The sequence below is a fragment of the Scyliorhinus canicula genome, chromosome 11 (genome assembly GCF_902713615.1).
Source record: "Scyliorhinus canicula chromosome 11, sScyCan1.1, whole genome shotgun sequence".
Classification (NCBI taxonomy): Eukaryota; Metazoa; Chordata; class Chondrichthyes; order Carcharhiniformes; family Scyliorhinidae; genus Scyliorhinus; species Scyliorhinus canicula.
In genome coordinates this window covers 106,239,717-106,254,170 of record NC_052156.1, presented here as the reverse complement: position 1 = coordinate 106,254,170, position 14,454 = coordinate 106,239,717, and the positions used below count along the sequence as shown (strand labels likewise).

The 14,454-nt window shown below is 46.3% G+C and overlaps 1 protein-coding gene across 2 annotated transcripts in view; it reads right to left on the bottom strand.

The window, feature by feature from the left end:
- LOC119973251 (inositol 1,4,5-trisphosphate receptor type 2-like) overlaps positions 1-14,454 on the bottom strand; it is a 169,581-nt gene that overhangs the window by 58,088 nt on the left and 97,039 nt on the right. For both annotated transcript variants that reach the window (XM_038810980.1, XM_038810981.1), the window contains exons 32-35: positions 13,520-13,720; positions 10,786-10,896; positions 6,977-7,072; positions 958-1,074 (exon numbers count right to left, since the gene is read on the bottom strand). In XM_038810980.1, coding sequence (XP_038666908.1) covers positions 958-1,074; positions 6,977-7,072; positions 10,786-10,896; positions 13,520-13,720 — 525 coding nt within the window. The remainder of the gene's footprint in view (positions 1-957; positions 1,075-6,976; positions 7,073-10,785; positions 10,897-13,519; positions 13,721-14,454) is intronic.

The following is a 14,454-nucleotide window of genomic DNA, read 5'->3' as shown; positions in this document are numbered from 1 at the left end:
CATACGTGGGAATCTTTTGCTCTCTGGGCAAGGTGACATCCTGGCAACAGCTAATGCCACCTGGGCACCCTGGCAGTGCCACCTGGGTGCCAACCTAGCACTGCCAAGGTGCCAAGCTGGCAATTTTTGAGCGACAGTGATCAGGCCAGGGGGGATTCACATCACTGCATCATGAGAAGTGTTAGATTTTGTGAGGCGTGGCGAACTAGATAGATCCCGAATGTGGGATCTCCCGATTGGGACACCATTTAAAAAATGACATCCCGATCTCTCGCTGCACTGAGGAGTCCTGCTGAAGTGACTCAAACACAAAGTGCAGTGATGAATGAGTTCTGTACTGACTGGGGCTGCTGACTTTCAGGTGAGATGTTAAACAGAGGCCTGCCTGCCCTTCCAGGTGAAAAAAACGGAGCCTTCCATAAATGCAGCACCTTCCCAAACAGAACATGTCCCAAAGTGCTGTGCAGCTGATGAATTGAAGTCATTACTGTAACATAGGAAACACTGCACCCAGTTTGTGTAGAGCGAATAGCAATTAGATAATGACCAAATAATCGGGTGTTAGTGATGTTGATGGAGGGATAAATATTGGCTGGGGCATTTAAAAGATTGCATGACACAAGTTCAAGATTTCTCCAGGTCAATATTTACCCTTCAACCAGCAACTAAACCTGGCTGTGTAGTTAACACACGTTTCAATTAGTGGAAGTTTGGCCTGTGCAAGCTCACGCCTGCAATGATTATTCTTCAAAAATATTTCAGAGATGGAGCAGTGTTGTGGGACATGCTGATGTTGTAAAACAGCAGTATATCCGTGTGTCCGTGAGCTGCCAGAAGCAACCAAAAGTTGGCATTTGACAGTGTTACTTGAATCGATCACGGAGATATGCCCCAAGTGCTCAAACCGATACATAGCAGAGGAAAATTCATATGCAAATATGTGATGAATCAATGTACCTGATGGGCCAAAATATAAATATTATGGCCAACATCCTTTGGAGAGATGTTCTCCTCTGAATTCTCATCGTTATCGACCTCTTCACCTTGATTGTAAGCCGTCTTTATGACATCGACCTTCAAAAGAAAAGTTAGTCAGCTCTGGGTGAATCAATCATAGAAAGGTCCCTCTGGTTGTATATCAGCATCCAGAGTATGGGAAGATGTGTTGTTATAAAACTACCTTTGGCATCGAATGCCAAGCAGCTTCAGGCATGACGCAAAGTGAGTATTTCAGTTGGGCAGTGGGTAGAGATCAGCAGTAGGGAAGCCTGGCTAATTTCCCTGACCGAGAGAACCGCAGTGAATTCTGATATGCGGATGGCTGAGGCTCCAAAATGGTGGACAGGAAACATGCACACATTTCTAACCAAAAATGCCCCATCCACTATATTAGGCAAGGACAAAAAAGTGTGCATTGTTTACTTATCCCCAAAATAGGCACTAGATCTACTCTGTATGAAAGTGGGAGACCTAATACTGAGTCCCAGAATCTGGGAGCTTCAGGTTCCATTATGGAAATGAGGAAATGTACCCTGGGTTCCTAAATTAAAGGGAGATAATGGAGTTGCGGCAATATCTCTGGACTAGTAATCTAGTGGCCCCAGGCATGGTGGCACAGTGCTTGCACGGCTGCCTCACAGTGCCAGGGACCCAGGTTCAATTCCCGCCTTGGGTGACTGTATGGAGTTTGCATGTTCTCCCCGTGTCTGCATGGGCTTCCTCCGGATGTTCCGGTTCCCTCCCACAGTCTGAAAATGTGCAGGTTAGTTGTATTGGCCATGCTAAAATTCAGTCTTAAGTATCCAAAGATGTGCTGGTTAGGTGGGGTTACGGGGATAGGATGGGGGAGTGGGCCTACTAAGGGCACTCTTTCAGAGGGTTGGTGCATCCTCAATGGACTGAATGGCATCCTTTTTTTTTTGAAAAACGAATGCCCTGGGACCACAGGTTGAAATCCCACCATGGCAGCTGGTGGAATTTAAATTCAATTAATAAAATCTGGAATTATTAAGCTAGTCTCAGTAATGGTGACCATGACAACTACTATCAATTATTGTAAAAACCCATCTGGTTCACCAATATCATTTAGGGAAGGAAATCAGATGTCCTTACTTGGCCTGCCTTGTATACCACACCCGACCCACAGCAATGTAGTTAACTCTCAGCAGAATTCTGAAATGGCCTTGGCAATTAGGGATGAGCAACAATCTCTAGCCTTGCCAACCACGCCCACATCCCATGAAAAAATATGTTTTAAAAGGACCCACATTGTGGATATCAGGGGCGGGATTCTCCTGTACCTGGCGGGGCGGGGGGTCCTGGCGGGACGGAGTGGCGTGAACCACTCCGGCGTCGGCCCGCCCCAAAGGTGCGGAATCCTCCACACCTTCAGGGGCTAGGCCGGCGCCGGAGTGGTTTGTGCCCCGCCGGCTGGTGTGGAAGGCCTTTGGCGCCCCGCCAGCCAGAGCCGAAGGGACTCCGCTGGCCGGCGAGAGTCCGCGCATGCGCGGAAGCGTCAGCGGCTGCTGACGTCATCCCCGCGCATGCGTGGGCGGGTCACCTACGCGTCGGCATCGCGGAGGCTGACACGGCCGACGCGTAGGAAAAGAGTGCCCCCACGGCACAGGCCCGCCCGCGGATCGGTGGGCCCCAATCGCGGGTCAGGCCACCGTGGGGGCACCCGCCGGGGCCAGATCGTCCTGCGCCCCCCGGACCCTGGAGCCTGCCCACGCCACCAGGTCCGGCCGGTAAGGGCCCTAGTCTGATCTATGCCGGCGGGACTGGCAAAGAACCAGCGGGACTTCGGCCCATCACGGGTCAGAGAATCGCCGGGGTAGCCGCTGCGAGAGGCCGCCGACCGGCGCGGCGCGATTCCCGCCCCTGCCAAATCTTCAGTGCCGGAGAATTTGGCGGACGGCGGGGCGGGATTCATGCCGGGTCGGAGAATCCCGCCCCAGATCATTAAATTACTCTGCACATCTCAAAGATGCATACTTTGAAGTAGAAAATCCCTTCAGGGTTTGTTGTTCTCTGGCTATAATTCGGGTGGCTCATTAATTTAAAGCTCAACTGTTTGTACCATTCCACCACAGTAATCACCATCCCTCCACTGAAATCACAGCCAGAGGAAATCCCACAGACATTCCAGGCATCAACCTCTCAATGACTCGAGAGTTCTTTCTTGGTTATACAAATGCGTTTCCCTCTCATTCCTAACATTTTGCATCGGTCCAAACTTATCAATCTTTCTGAGGTTGAAAGGTGTCTGATTTTATTACTTTGTGCTCCAAAAAAATCCTGCATCTGAAATTGCCCACAATTTAATGAGGTCTAAATTCTTCAGAATGTGAGGCAAAACTTTGACAAGTGCAGATACGAGGTCCTCAACATTCAAAGGCATTAGAGGTACAGTTACACCACATGTCTCTTGTCTGGAGTGACTTCCATGTTCCAGCAATATGGACGAGTAGTATAACTGGCATCTGTTCAACTGTTTCTAGTCATGGAGAGAAATTACTTAGAGAAGTTGCTCATAGCACTGTAACGTGAAACTCTGAAACTTAAGCTCACTGCTCCAGGTGTTCAGGCTAAACTGATTAAACCCAGGCAGTGTCGTGATGTTTTTCAAAGCTCATTTCTGAGAAATAGCTTTGGAAAAGATTTGAAATACGTGCTTTTTATTAATGATCTGACAAAAATATAGGACAAGTTTTTAACTCATTCAAAACCCATTCATTTTCACAGCATTGAAGGCCCAGGATTTCAAATCAGAAAATTTCCCAACCCGACAGACCTACCTCACGAGGAAATGAAATCTCAGGAATTGGGGGCTGGATAGAATACTGCTTGCCATGCCTGCATACAGATCAGAGTCGACATCAAGGGTGGACGAGTACCAAGGCAGGCTGGGTAATAGACCTGCCTTGGTTCTCTGGGATTTTGTCCCAGTCATTGGCTTATATTTTAGGCCTTCTAACCCTCACCCCATACCACACCAGCCCACTTGCCATGCAGCCTCCATATCCCATGCCAACTCATGACCACCAGCCACCCCAATCCGCATGGGAAGTATGGTGGTACTATAGTTAGTGTTGCACACAACATCAGGGACCCAGCTTCGATTCTGATCCTGGGTGACTGTCTAGTGTGAAATTTGTACTTTCACCCGGTGTCTGCTTGCCGGGTGCTCCAAATTCCTCCCACAGTCCATAGATGTGCAGATTAGGTGGATTAGCCATGCTAAATTGTCCATTCGTAACAATAATAATAATAATAATTGCTTATGGTCACAAGCAGGCTTCAATGAAGTTACTGTGAAAATCCCCTAGTCGCCACATTCCGGCGCCTGTTCGGGGAGGCTGGTACGGGAATTGAACCTGCGCTGCTGGCATTGTTCTGCATTACAAGCCAGCTAATTAGCCCACTGTGCTAAACCAGCCCCTAAAAACTTGTCCAAAACTTCAGATGGGGTTAGAGGATAGGGCGGGGAGTGGACCTAGGTATGGTGCTCTTTCGGAGGGTTGGTGCAGATGGGCCGAATAGCCTCCTTATGCACTGTAGGGATTCTATGATTTCACACTCCATGCCAACTCATAGTACTTCCATGCTTATTTACTCAGTATACACTCTGTACAGAACCAATGAACTCCATTGCAACCATGGCATCCATTCATAAATTTCTGAAAACTATTATTGCCACAGCCTATAATAGCATCAATCAAGCAAAGTATAAATAACAGGAGCACTCGTCACCTATTTATCCTGTGTAAATAAACATTAACCCATTAACAAAAGAGGTAAGAAAAAATATCTTAGTACAAGATCAAACTGTCAATTAAGCAAATGTTTCACTTCTAGGTTCTCAGCCAATCCTCATTATGTATGCTTGGCTGAGACACCAGACTTTCATAAGTGAAATTGTTTACACAATTTGAAGTGGGGCAATTGAAATAATTTGATATTAAGATTGATATTAATGGGCGATACGGTGGCGCAGTGGTTAGCACTGCTGGCTCACGGTGCTGAGGACCCGGGTACGATCCCAGCCCCGGATCACTGTCCGTTTGGGTTTGCACATTCTCCCTGTGCCTGCATGGGTCTCACCCCTACAATCCCAAAGATGTGCAGGGTAGGTGCATTGGCCACGCTAAATTGCCCCTTAATTGGAATAAAAAGAATTGGGTACTTTAAATTCAAAAAAAGATCGATATTAAGATGAGCATTAAAAGTTTTAAAAGTGGACGCGCGTGAGCTCTTCTCAGCATGATGGGAAATATAGACAATATTGTGGGAAGCAGCTAAGAAGCACAAGCTGCAAACCTAATGGCATTCACGGCTTGGGTGAATAAGGTGTTAAGGAGATAAGGAAACAGTCTGGGAGTAAGCCCCTGGCACAGGTGAGGTCCTGTTGAGGCCAGATGTTGAAGCTGCTGAGATACAAGGAACACCTCTGCAGAATGAAGTACCCCAATCTTGAGTATGTGTTAAGGCAATACCGGTGATGGGGGCAGTAACCAAGAGTGTTTTGCTACGCGAGAACCAAAGACTATAAAATTGAGACACAGAAATCCTTTAGGCAGCGATCCTTGGAAATGCAATCAGGATTGATCCTTTCAGCACATGTTCGAATAAAGATTTTGCATACTGGATCTCTCAGGTTTTACCACAACACAAATGCAGAGAAAAGTTGATTTTATTTGATTGACATCTCCTTGAGGTTATTGTAACTTTTCTTTCGTGTGATCTCTTTTGTCAATGGTTTAATACTTATTTATGCAAGATTAAGAGGTGTCAAGTGTGTAAAGCTTCTGCTGTTGACGTTTTAATAGTTTGGTTGATTACACTTTTATGGGGTTGCAGGAACAACGTGGACTGGATTCTCCATTTTGGAGACTAAGTCCCCACGCCGTCGTGAAAACTGTGGTCTTTTACACCAGGAAAACTGTGTGTCAAAAGGCCACAGATTCCCCGTTTTGCTGGGGGCTAGCAGGGAGCCGTCGTAGAGTTGCAGCTCTCGCTGCCGATACAGCCCCCAGCACTTCCAGGTCAGTGGCCGTGCACGGTGGCGGCCTGCAGCGGCACCACTGTGCTCCATGGCGGGCTCAGCCCGTTGATCTGGACCTCCAAAGTAGTGCCCCGTATCTGCCGCTTGCACGCCCCGGACAACCCTGCCACATTGCCTGCAACTCTGAATGAAGCCCCCCCCCGCCCACCGATCGGCCCTCCCCGACTGTGGCGGCCCCTAACCGAGTCGGAAGCTGCCATGCGAGGATCCCGGATGGTGTGAGCACATGTAAGCCACGCCGTCAGGAATTCGGCCGGTTAGCAACGGAGCATCGCGGGGCGAGCCTCAGGCAATGGCCTGAGGCGGTGGATACTCGGCGTGGCATACTCCATGAGTATGCCGATTTTCGGGTGGCGGAGAATTGAAAATACCAGCGCCGCTCCCGATTTCGATGCCAAAATGGATTCTCTGCCCTGTCTCTGAACGTGATTTCGGAGTCAGCGAGCAGAGAGCCCCAGATATTTTCAAAAAATTATGAATGGGCATTTTCTAAACTGTCTCAGTTTATCATAGGGTTCATTAGTTCTATACATAGTGCAACTAGATGAATGGGCATAGAACTGCCATGAGTTGGCATGGAGGTTATGAGGAGCCATGGGGATGGGTGGGAGTGGTACGAGCTGGCATAAAGGGGCATGGGCAAGGTCTTTTGCCATACCTTTCTATTCAATCCCAAATCCAGGCTAGGGTTCATGGCTCCTCTGAGGGGCCGTGAGCCATGGAGAAGATGGCCCGATTCCACGAGAATTTTGTGAAGCTGGGAGACGGCAGGAATGCAGGGTGCGGTCTCGCAACACAGCAACAATTAGACATTGTCATTCGAGGGAAGAAGAGCCTTTCAGAAGCTGTGGTTGATGGGAGAGAGGTCAGCAAATCATGGAATCTTCCAGGATTAACGTTTCAGGTTCTTACCAATTCTTTAGGCCGCATGTTGTAGAGAATTCTTTCTGCGTTTTCACTGTCATGTCTACTTTCCATGATGGAAAGTAAAAGTTTCGAAGCATTGTTCTGTTTTGTTGCAAAAAAAAAAAACACAAAATATTCTATTAAAACAAAACCAGGCAATGCAACTTGTCTTCTTTTATTAAAAGCAACTCAAAACAGAATTCTTTCTGGACCCGGAGTTCTACTGTGAGGTTTCTAATGGCCAGTCAAGCAGACATACTGTTTAAAAGCAGGATTATTACACCCAGTAATTCATGGTTTATTACTGTGAAAATTGGCTGCTGTGTTTCCCAACATTCAACAGCAAATTGCACTTCAAAAAGTACTTGGCTGGCTTTAGGGTGCATTGGGACGTCCTGAGGTCACGGAAAACATTACATAAAAGCGCGTCTTCCTTTCTTCTTTCTGGCGTGCGGTTCTTCCCACTTAAACCTGAATTGCTATTCGGTAAACATAGTCTGAGATCACTTAGAGATCAATGGTTTTCAAGATTAGAATGAGCAGATAAAAACTGTGGTCGCAGATCAGAGGAATCCAGGATAAAATATCTGCGCTGTATCTTTTTTATTCCCCCCCCTCCCCCCACCCCCCAATCCTCAGAGTGGTTTTGAAGCCAAGATGAACCATGTCACTTTGGACTGGGCCATATGTGCGTGAGATAAACAACATCTTGTTCGACCACCTGTGGCATTGATCATCACTTTTCTCATGGGCGAAACAAGTTATACTTTTCTTCGGTAACTGTTGCTCCACTTTGCAGCTTTTCATTCATTCTGCATCCTTCTCTCTGTCTTTTGGTTTATCACTTTCTTTTCCTTCTCTATAAGCCTCTCATGCACCTTAGTGATGGTACCTCATGGCTTTCTCCTCACGTTTACTCTCTCACTTTTCTCTGCCTCTCAAATTGTTACATTTCTTTCACAATTTCTGGAAACACACTTCAAAATGTAATTCCTTGGCTATGGTGGGATGTCCTGAGGTCATGAAAAGTGCTACACAAATGCAATTTTTAAATATATATTGCAGTATATGAATGTACAGAGGGGGGGATACAGTGGCGTAGTGGTATTATCACTGGACTAATAATCCAGAGACCCAGAGTAATGCGCTGGGGATCCAGGTTCAAACCGTGCCATGGCAGATGGTGAAATTTGAATTCAACAAAATATGTGGAATTAAAATTCTAAATGATGACCATGAAACCATTACGATTGTCGTAAAAACCCATCTGGTTCACTATTGTCCCTTAGGGAAAGAAATCTGTTCTCCTTACCTGGTCTGGCCTGCAAATGACTCCAGACCCACAGCAATGTGGTTGCTCTTAACTACCCACTCAAGGGCAAGTTATGGATGGGCAATAAATGCTGGCCCAGCCTGTGACGCCCATATCCCACGAACTAGTAAAAAAAAGCTAGGCCAGTACAAGTTATTGCCGCATAACACAAAATAACAATCATATTCAGTGGTGGTGTTGCTTACCTTAAATAAAAGTTTATTTTAACCCTTATGCATCTTTGATAGCCTCGCTAACTGCATTTGCAACACAATGGCCCAGATTTTCACCATATTGGACAGCCTCTCCGTCATGGCGAAATGCCCGAGGAGCCTGAAAACCCCAAGTCAAACCCCGAAAACGGCCTTTCCCGGTTTCACAGGGACGGGAATGGAGTCAGGCCAGAGCTCGCTCATGCATGGTTTACGGAAGCTGCTGGCCATTTAAATCATCAGCTGCTTCCGCTAATGTGGGATGAGAGGCCAGGAGTGTGAGACTTGGCGTGTGTAGATTAGACCAGGTAAGAGCTAGTCTGAACTTTTGTGAATTTATTTGGATAGCCATGGTACTCCTTTGGAGAGGGAGGGCAGCTCTTTGGGAGAGATTATTTGGTATTGTTAAATTAAACATGATTTTGCACCAAAGGTGCATAAACTCATGGAATTGTCAAAGCTGTCAAGGTGTTTAACTCTTCTGGGCTTTAAATGACAAAAAAAGTCTGGAGTTAAAAAAAAAAAATCAGTGCTTAATATTTAATTCTGTCTGTCGACATAACCTTAAGGGTTATCATTGTAGGATAGGCGCTAAAATTAATGATTTTACAAACTAACATTATTACTGTGGATGCCTGTTAAGTGAGCAGTTTGATAGACAGCTCCAGTGGTTATAGAATAGAAATGTTTGTTTCCATAAGAGATTAGTTGAAGGAATTTCAATGTATTAACTGTTTAAAAAAAAATCGATGAGAGTGTTGTTTTGTTGAAAATAGTGAAATCATCAATAGACACGGCTTTAATTAATGGGTGCATGGATCCTGAGGTTTGAACATGGTGAGCACCTAGGCGCGTTGGTATGGAGGGGGACGGGAAAAGAGTGGTGGGTGGGATACACGAGTTGGCACTAAATTGGCATAGGGCTATGAAGGCCCCTGGGGATATGGGGGGGGAGGGGGGCATAAGGAGCCGGAGGAGCGATGGGGGCAAGTTGAGGGGCATGTACTGGCACAGGGGATAGGAGGGGAACATGACATAGCAAAGGTTGGCATAGATGGGGCAAGGAAAGACGCCCCAATTTTGGGAGGGCGCAGGGTGAGGACAATAGGACGGAGGACTACTTTCTGTTCTGGTTATATATTTGATTTAATTCAATGAAGCACTGGAGCATAGTGGCAAGCCTTCCGCCTAGCCCACCTCTGCACCTTGCCTATCCCAAATTTTCCTTGAACTGAGTGGTTTGCTAGGCCATTTCAGACAGAAGTTAAGAGTCAATCACATTGCTCTGGGTTTGGAGTCACATGTAGGCCAGACAAGGTAACGACAGCAGATTTCCTTCCCCAAAGGACATTAGTGAACCAGATGGGGTTTCACCACAATCAACAATGGTTTCATGGTCACCATTTCTTTTTTTAAATACATTTAGAGCACCCAATTTTTTTTTTTCCAATTAAGGGGCAATTTAGCGTGGCCAATCCACCTAACTTGCACATCTTTGGGTTGTGGGGGTGAAACCCACGCAGACATGGGGAGAATGTGCAAACTCCACACGGACAGTGACCCAGGGCCTGGATTCGAACCCGGGTCCTCAGCGCTGTAATCCCAGTGCTAACCACTGCGCCACGTGCCGAAATGGTCACCATTTCTGAGACTAACCTTATATTCCGGATTTTAATAATTGAATTGAAATTCCACCAGCTGCTGTGTGAGATTTAAACCTGTGGCCCCTGGACCGTCCAGTAACCTTACCAGTGCACCACCGTCTCTGCTGGTTTACCCCAACAACCCAAAATTTAAAGCTTCCTTCCAAAATGTGCATTTCTGCGACCATTTCAGGACTTCAGGACTATTCAAGTGTTTTCCAGTCAATGAAATACTTCTGGAGCGTTGTCATTTTTGTCATGTAGGAAATGCAGCAGATAATTTGCCTCTAGCAAGCTCCCACAAACAGGATAATGCCCTTAATGACATAGCGCCATGGGACGCATTCACGTCAACATCTGAACATCATAAGTAATGGGGTCTTCGGGAGGGTTTACTTCATATTTGAATATACTAAATTATGCAAAAGATAGTTTTTGTTAGGTACATTTTAACTAAACATTATTTTAAGTTAATATTGGTTTAGGTTCCTTTGTCGATCAGAAATAAACACGCAGATGCCAAACAAATGCCAAGACTTGATTTGTTTTTAAAATTTCCTGCTATCAAATGGAGTCAATTCTCACCCCCATCATGCTGACAGAAGAAAATATTAAAAATAAACTATTCAACAAAGGACACAATCTTACCTTTAGTTTTAAGACCAGATCAATCCGGTACTTCCCGAGGGGATTAATGTCATTGAGGATCAGTGCGATAATAATGTCAATCCCATTGCATTCGTGGGTGGTGATGCAACTCTGTTCAAGGCAGAATTAAACATGGGTAAACTTTGTTGTTCAGATGGAAACAGGAACAGGTATTTGCAAAGGTTTGCACAAGACGTTTGGGTCAATGACAACCTTTCTCCACAAGGTTCAGAGAGGTGGTGAAACAGCAGTAGTACAGAACAAAGAAAGGAGGTTTGCAGTCTGCTTTGCACTGCATCTGGATTGTACTTCAACCTCAGAGGCCACAATCACCCAAAGCTAACTTCTACCTGCAAGATGCATTGTCCTCCATTATTTTCCAACCATTTTACATCTATTTAAACCTTGCTTCCCGATAGATCGTTCCATAATGTTAGAGGTCACGTTTGACCCCTCTTGCTCTCTTGTACCTACTGTGCCACAGAAAGTCCCATTCCCAAATACATCACTCTCCTGTGACATTGTCTTACTCAGAACTATCCATTTCGTAAATAAAAAGGACACAACAAAACTAACAAGTTGAATGGATCTGCAATAGTCTGCTGCTGACCAGATTTGAGCGGGTGAATGCAAACTCATGGCAAACGGATTGGGAGTGGGAGATGTGGACTAGGAAGGAATCTGAAACTATTTGGTTAGAGAGCCTTTAAAATGGAACCTGCAATCTGACAATTTTTTAAATTCTTTCATAGGATGTGGAAGTGGCTAGGCCAGCATTTGTTGCCCATCCCTAGTTACCATTAAACTGATTGGCTTGAACCATATCAGAGGGAGGTTAAGGGTCAACCACATTGCTGTAGGCCTGGAGTTACATGTCGGCCAGACCGGGTATGGGTGGCAGATTTCCTTCCCCCAATGAGGAGAAGAATGTTTAAGTTGGGGGGTTGCTGGATCATGAGCCAGGTGTAGAGCAGGGAGTGAACCAGGTGGGTTTTTATGAGAATCGGCAATGGTTTCATGGTCACCATCACTGAGGCTAACTTACAATTTTGGATTTATCCATCGAATATAAACTCCACCAGCTGCCAAGGAACCCATGAACCCAGAGCATTAGTCCAGCGACATTACCACCAGGCAACCCATCTCCCCAAGACTGCATTGGTCAGAAGGTGCACTGGCCATCATTTTACCCGCTCACTGCAATTTGGTGGCTGACGTTCCACTGGAAGTGAGGAGGACTCTTTTCCACCAACTAGGAACTAGTTCAATCCTAATCTGGGCTGGAGAGGGGTTAACGCGGCCTAGCAGCTGTTTTAGGAGAGTGGGGGGGGGGGGGGGGGGGTGGAGAGCGGGGTGAGAAGGCTTTGGAGAAGCTGCCCATATAACAGGGACCCTTAACTCTCGGTTGAATTATTTACAAGCTTTCCCTGCCAACCTTCTGCCCTCCTTCAACTCGACAGAACACACCTTAAGTTGCACCAAGTTCCATTCACCCAACCACCTCCCTGCTCTACACCTGGCTCATGATCCAGCAACTTCCCAATTTAAACATTCTCCTGCTCACTTTCAAATCCCTCCCTGGCTGCTCCCCATCTGTGTAACCACCTCCAGCCTTGCAGCCCTCCAGGATATCTGCCCTCCTCCAATTATGACTTGTTATGTATCCCTGATTTTAATCAGTGGCCAAGTCCTGAGCTGCCTGGGCCCTCGGCTCTGGGGTTCCCTGTTCCCTGCTTAAACCTTTCCACTTTCTCCATCTTCCTTTAAGATGCTGCTTGAAATCCAGCTTTTTAACCTAACCTCTGATTGCCAATTTTAATATCTCCTATTGTGGTTTGGGGTCAAATTCTGCTGGGCAATGTGCCCGTGAAATACCTTGGGATATTTTAAGGTGTGATAGGACTGCATTATTGTTGTGGGACAACAAAAACATTCTTGCCTGGACAATTCCCCCACCGCGCCCCCGACCTCACTTCTTCCCCTCTCAGAACCCCCAGCCCACCACTTACCCTCTTTGCTGCCAGTCAGCAAACTCCAGCAGGCAGGATTTCTACTCCCCCTCTTTGACCAGTCTTCCCCAATAACCTCCCATTCACCCACAGTCTACCCCAGCCAGTGGATTTTCACTTTCGCCAGGGCACCCCCCCCCCCCTTATCTTACCCCCCTCCCCCCTTATCTTACCCCCCTTGCATGCATACGGGTCCTGACGATTGTGCATGACAACCAATTAAACGTGCTCCTCTCACTCTTCAGATTTGTCACGATGGGTCATGATGACACATGAGAATCCAGACTCAAGCAAAAAAAAAAACAATTTTGAGGCCAAAAAGATTTATTCAGCAGCCAGTGCTGTTTAAAGATACAAATTTTAAACTTTGGGGATAATTACTATTTACTCCCAATAGTTATAGCTAAATAGCGAAAATGACACTGGGAAGTTTTCCTCCAGTTCTTCCCACTCAATCGGCTTTAACTTTGGCGGAAGTTTGGGAAATCCGTATCAGCCCAAACCTGCGCAATGTTATGTAATGGCGGGGGGAGAGCCCACTCAAGGAACTACCCAGTGCAGATGCTCCGCTTTCAGCCAGATTTACCAAGTGATTGTTGCACACGTTAAACTCTGGTCCAAGTTGTCCACAGTTTGGTTACCTGACGAAGAAAATGGTCATACAAGGTAACCAGCGCTTGTATGTTAAACATGAATGCGATTCAACTGAAGTCCTGGGATTTTACCTGATTCTCGTGACAAGGCCCCTGGCAATATTCAGTCAGTGTTTCCAGTGTTTGGTTGATGAGGGAGACATTCTTCTCGTTAATGTAGAGACCCAGTAGGCCTAGACCCCCTGTGGTGCTGCCACAGATACAGTCCATAAACTGAAGCGTTTCACACACCAAGTTGTAATTGGTTTTGTTGTTCTGGTGCCGAAGAAAATTCTGGAAAGACAGCAAAATATGGAAATGATCAATCGTTTCAACTGAAACGAGCCATCAGGTCCCGCGCACACACTTCATAAAAAGGACACTGTCTCAGTGAGGGGTTTCTGAACACATTCAACCTCTGTGTAAGGTTTGTGGTGTGCTGGCGAAGCTGAACATTGAGGCTGACCCCCTAACTGCCCATCACTGTGGCCCGGCAAGTCACCAAAGCCAACAAAACAGAAAACGCTGGACAATCTCAGCAGGTCTGACAGCATCTGCGGAGAGAGCAGCGAGCTCACATCTCCGAGTCTGGATGACTCTATGTAAAAGCAAATCAAAGCCAATATCAGCCATTCATGACGAAAGCTCGCCGCCACCTTCACAGGACAGCGAATGGATGTGTTGCCCACAATCCACAAACGAATCAGAAAAAAGAAAAATCTCTCTGTTTAAGGACGCCTAGGAAACTTGTATTTTGGAAAATGGAATGTACAAAACTCAGTGTTTTTAGATGTAATTTATTCTGGTCGTTTCGTAACAATAAAATGGTAGCTTAATTATTTATCTGAAGAGATTATTGGCACATACTGCACATTAACTTAATACCTGTGGTCCGGAGGTACCCACCAAGGCTCCTTGGGCAGCACCTTCCAAACCCATGACCTCTATCACCAGGAAGCACAAGGACAGCATGGGAACATCACCACCTGCAAGTTCACCTCCAAGACACTCACCATCCCGATTTGGAA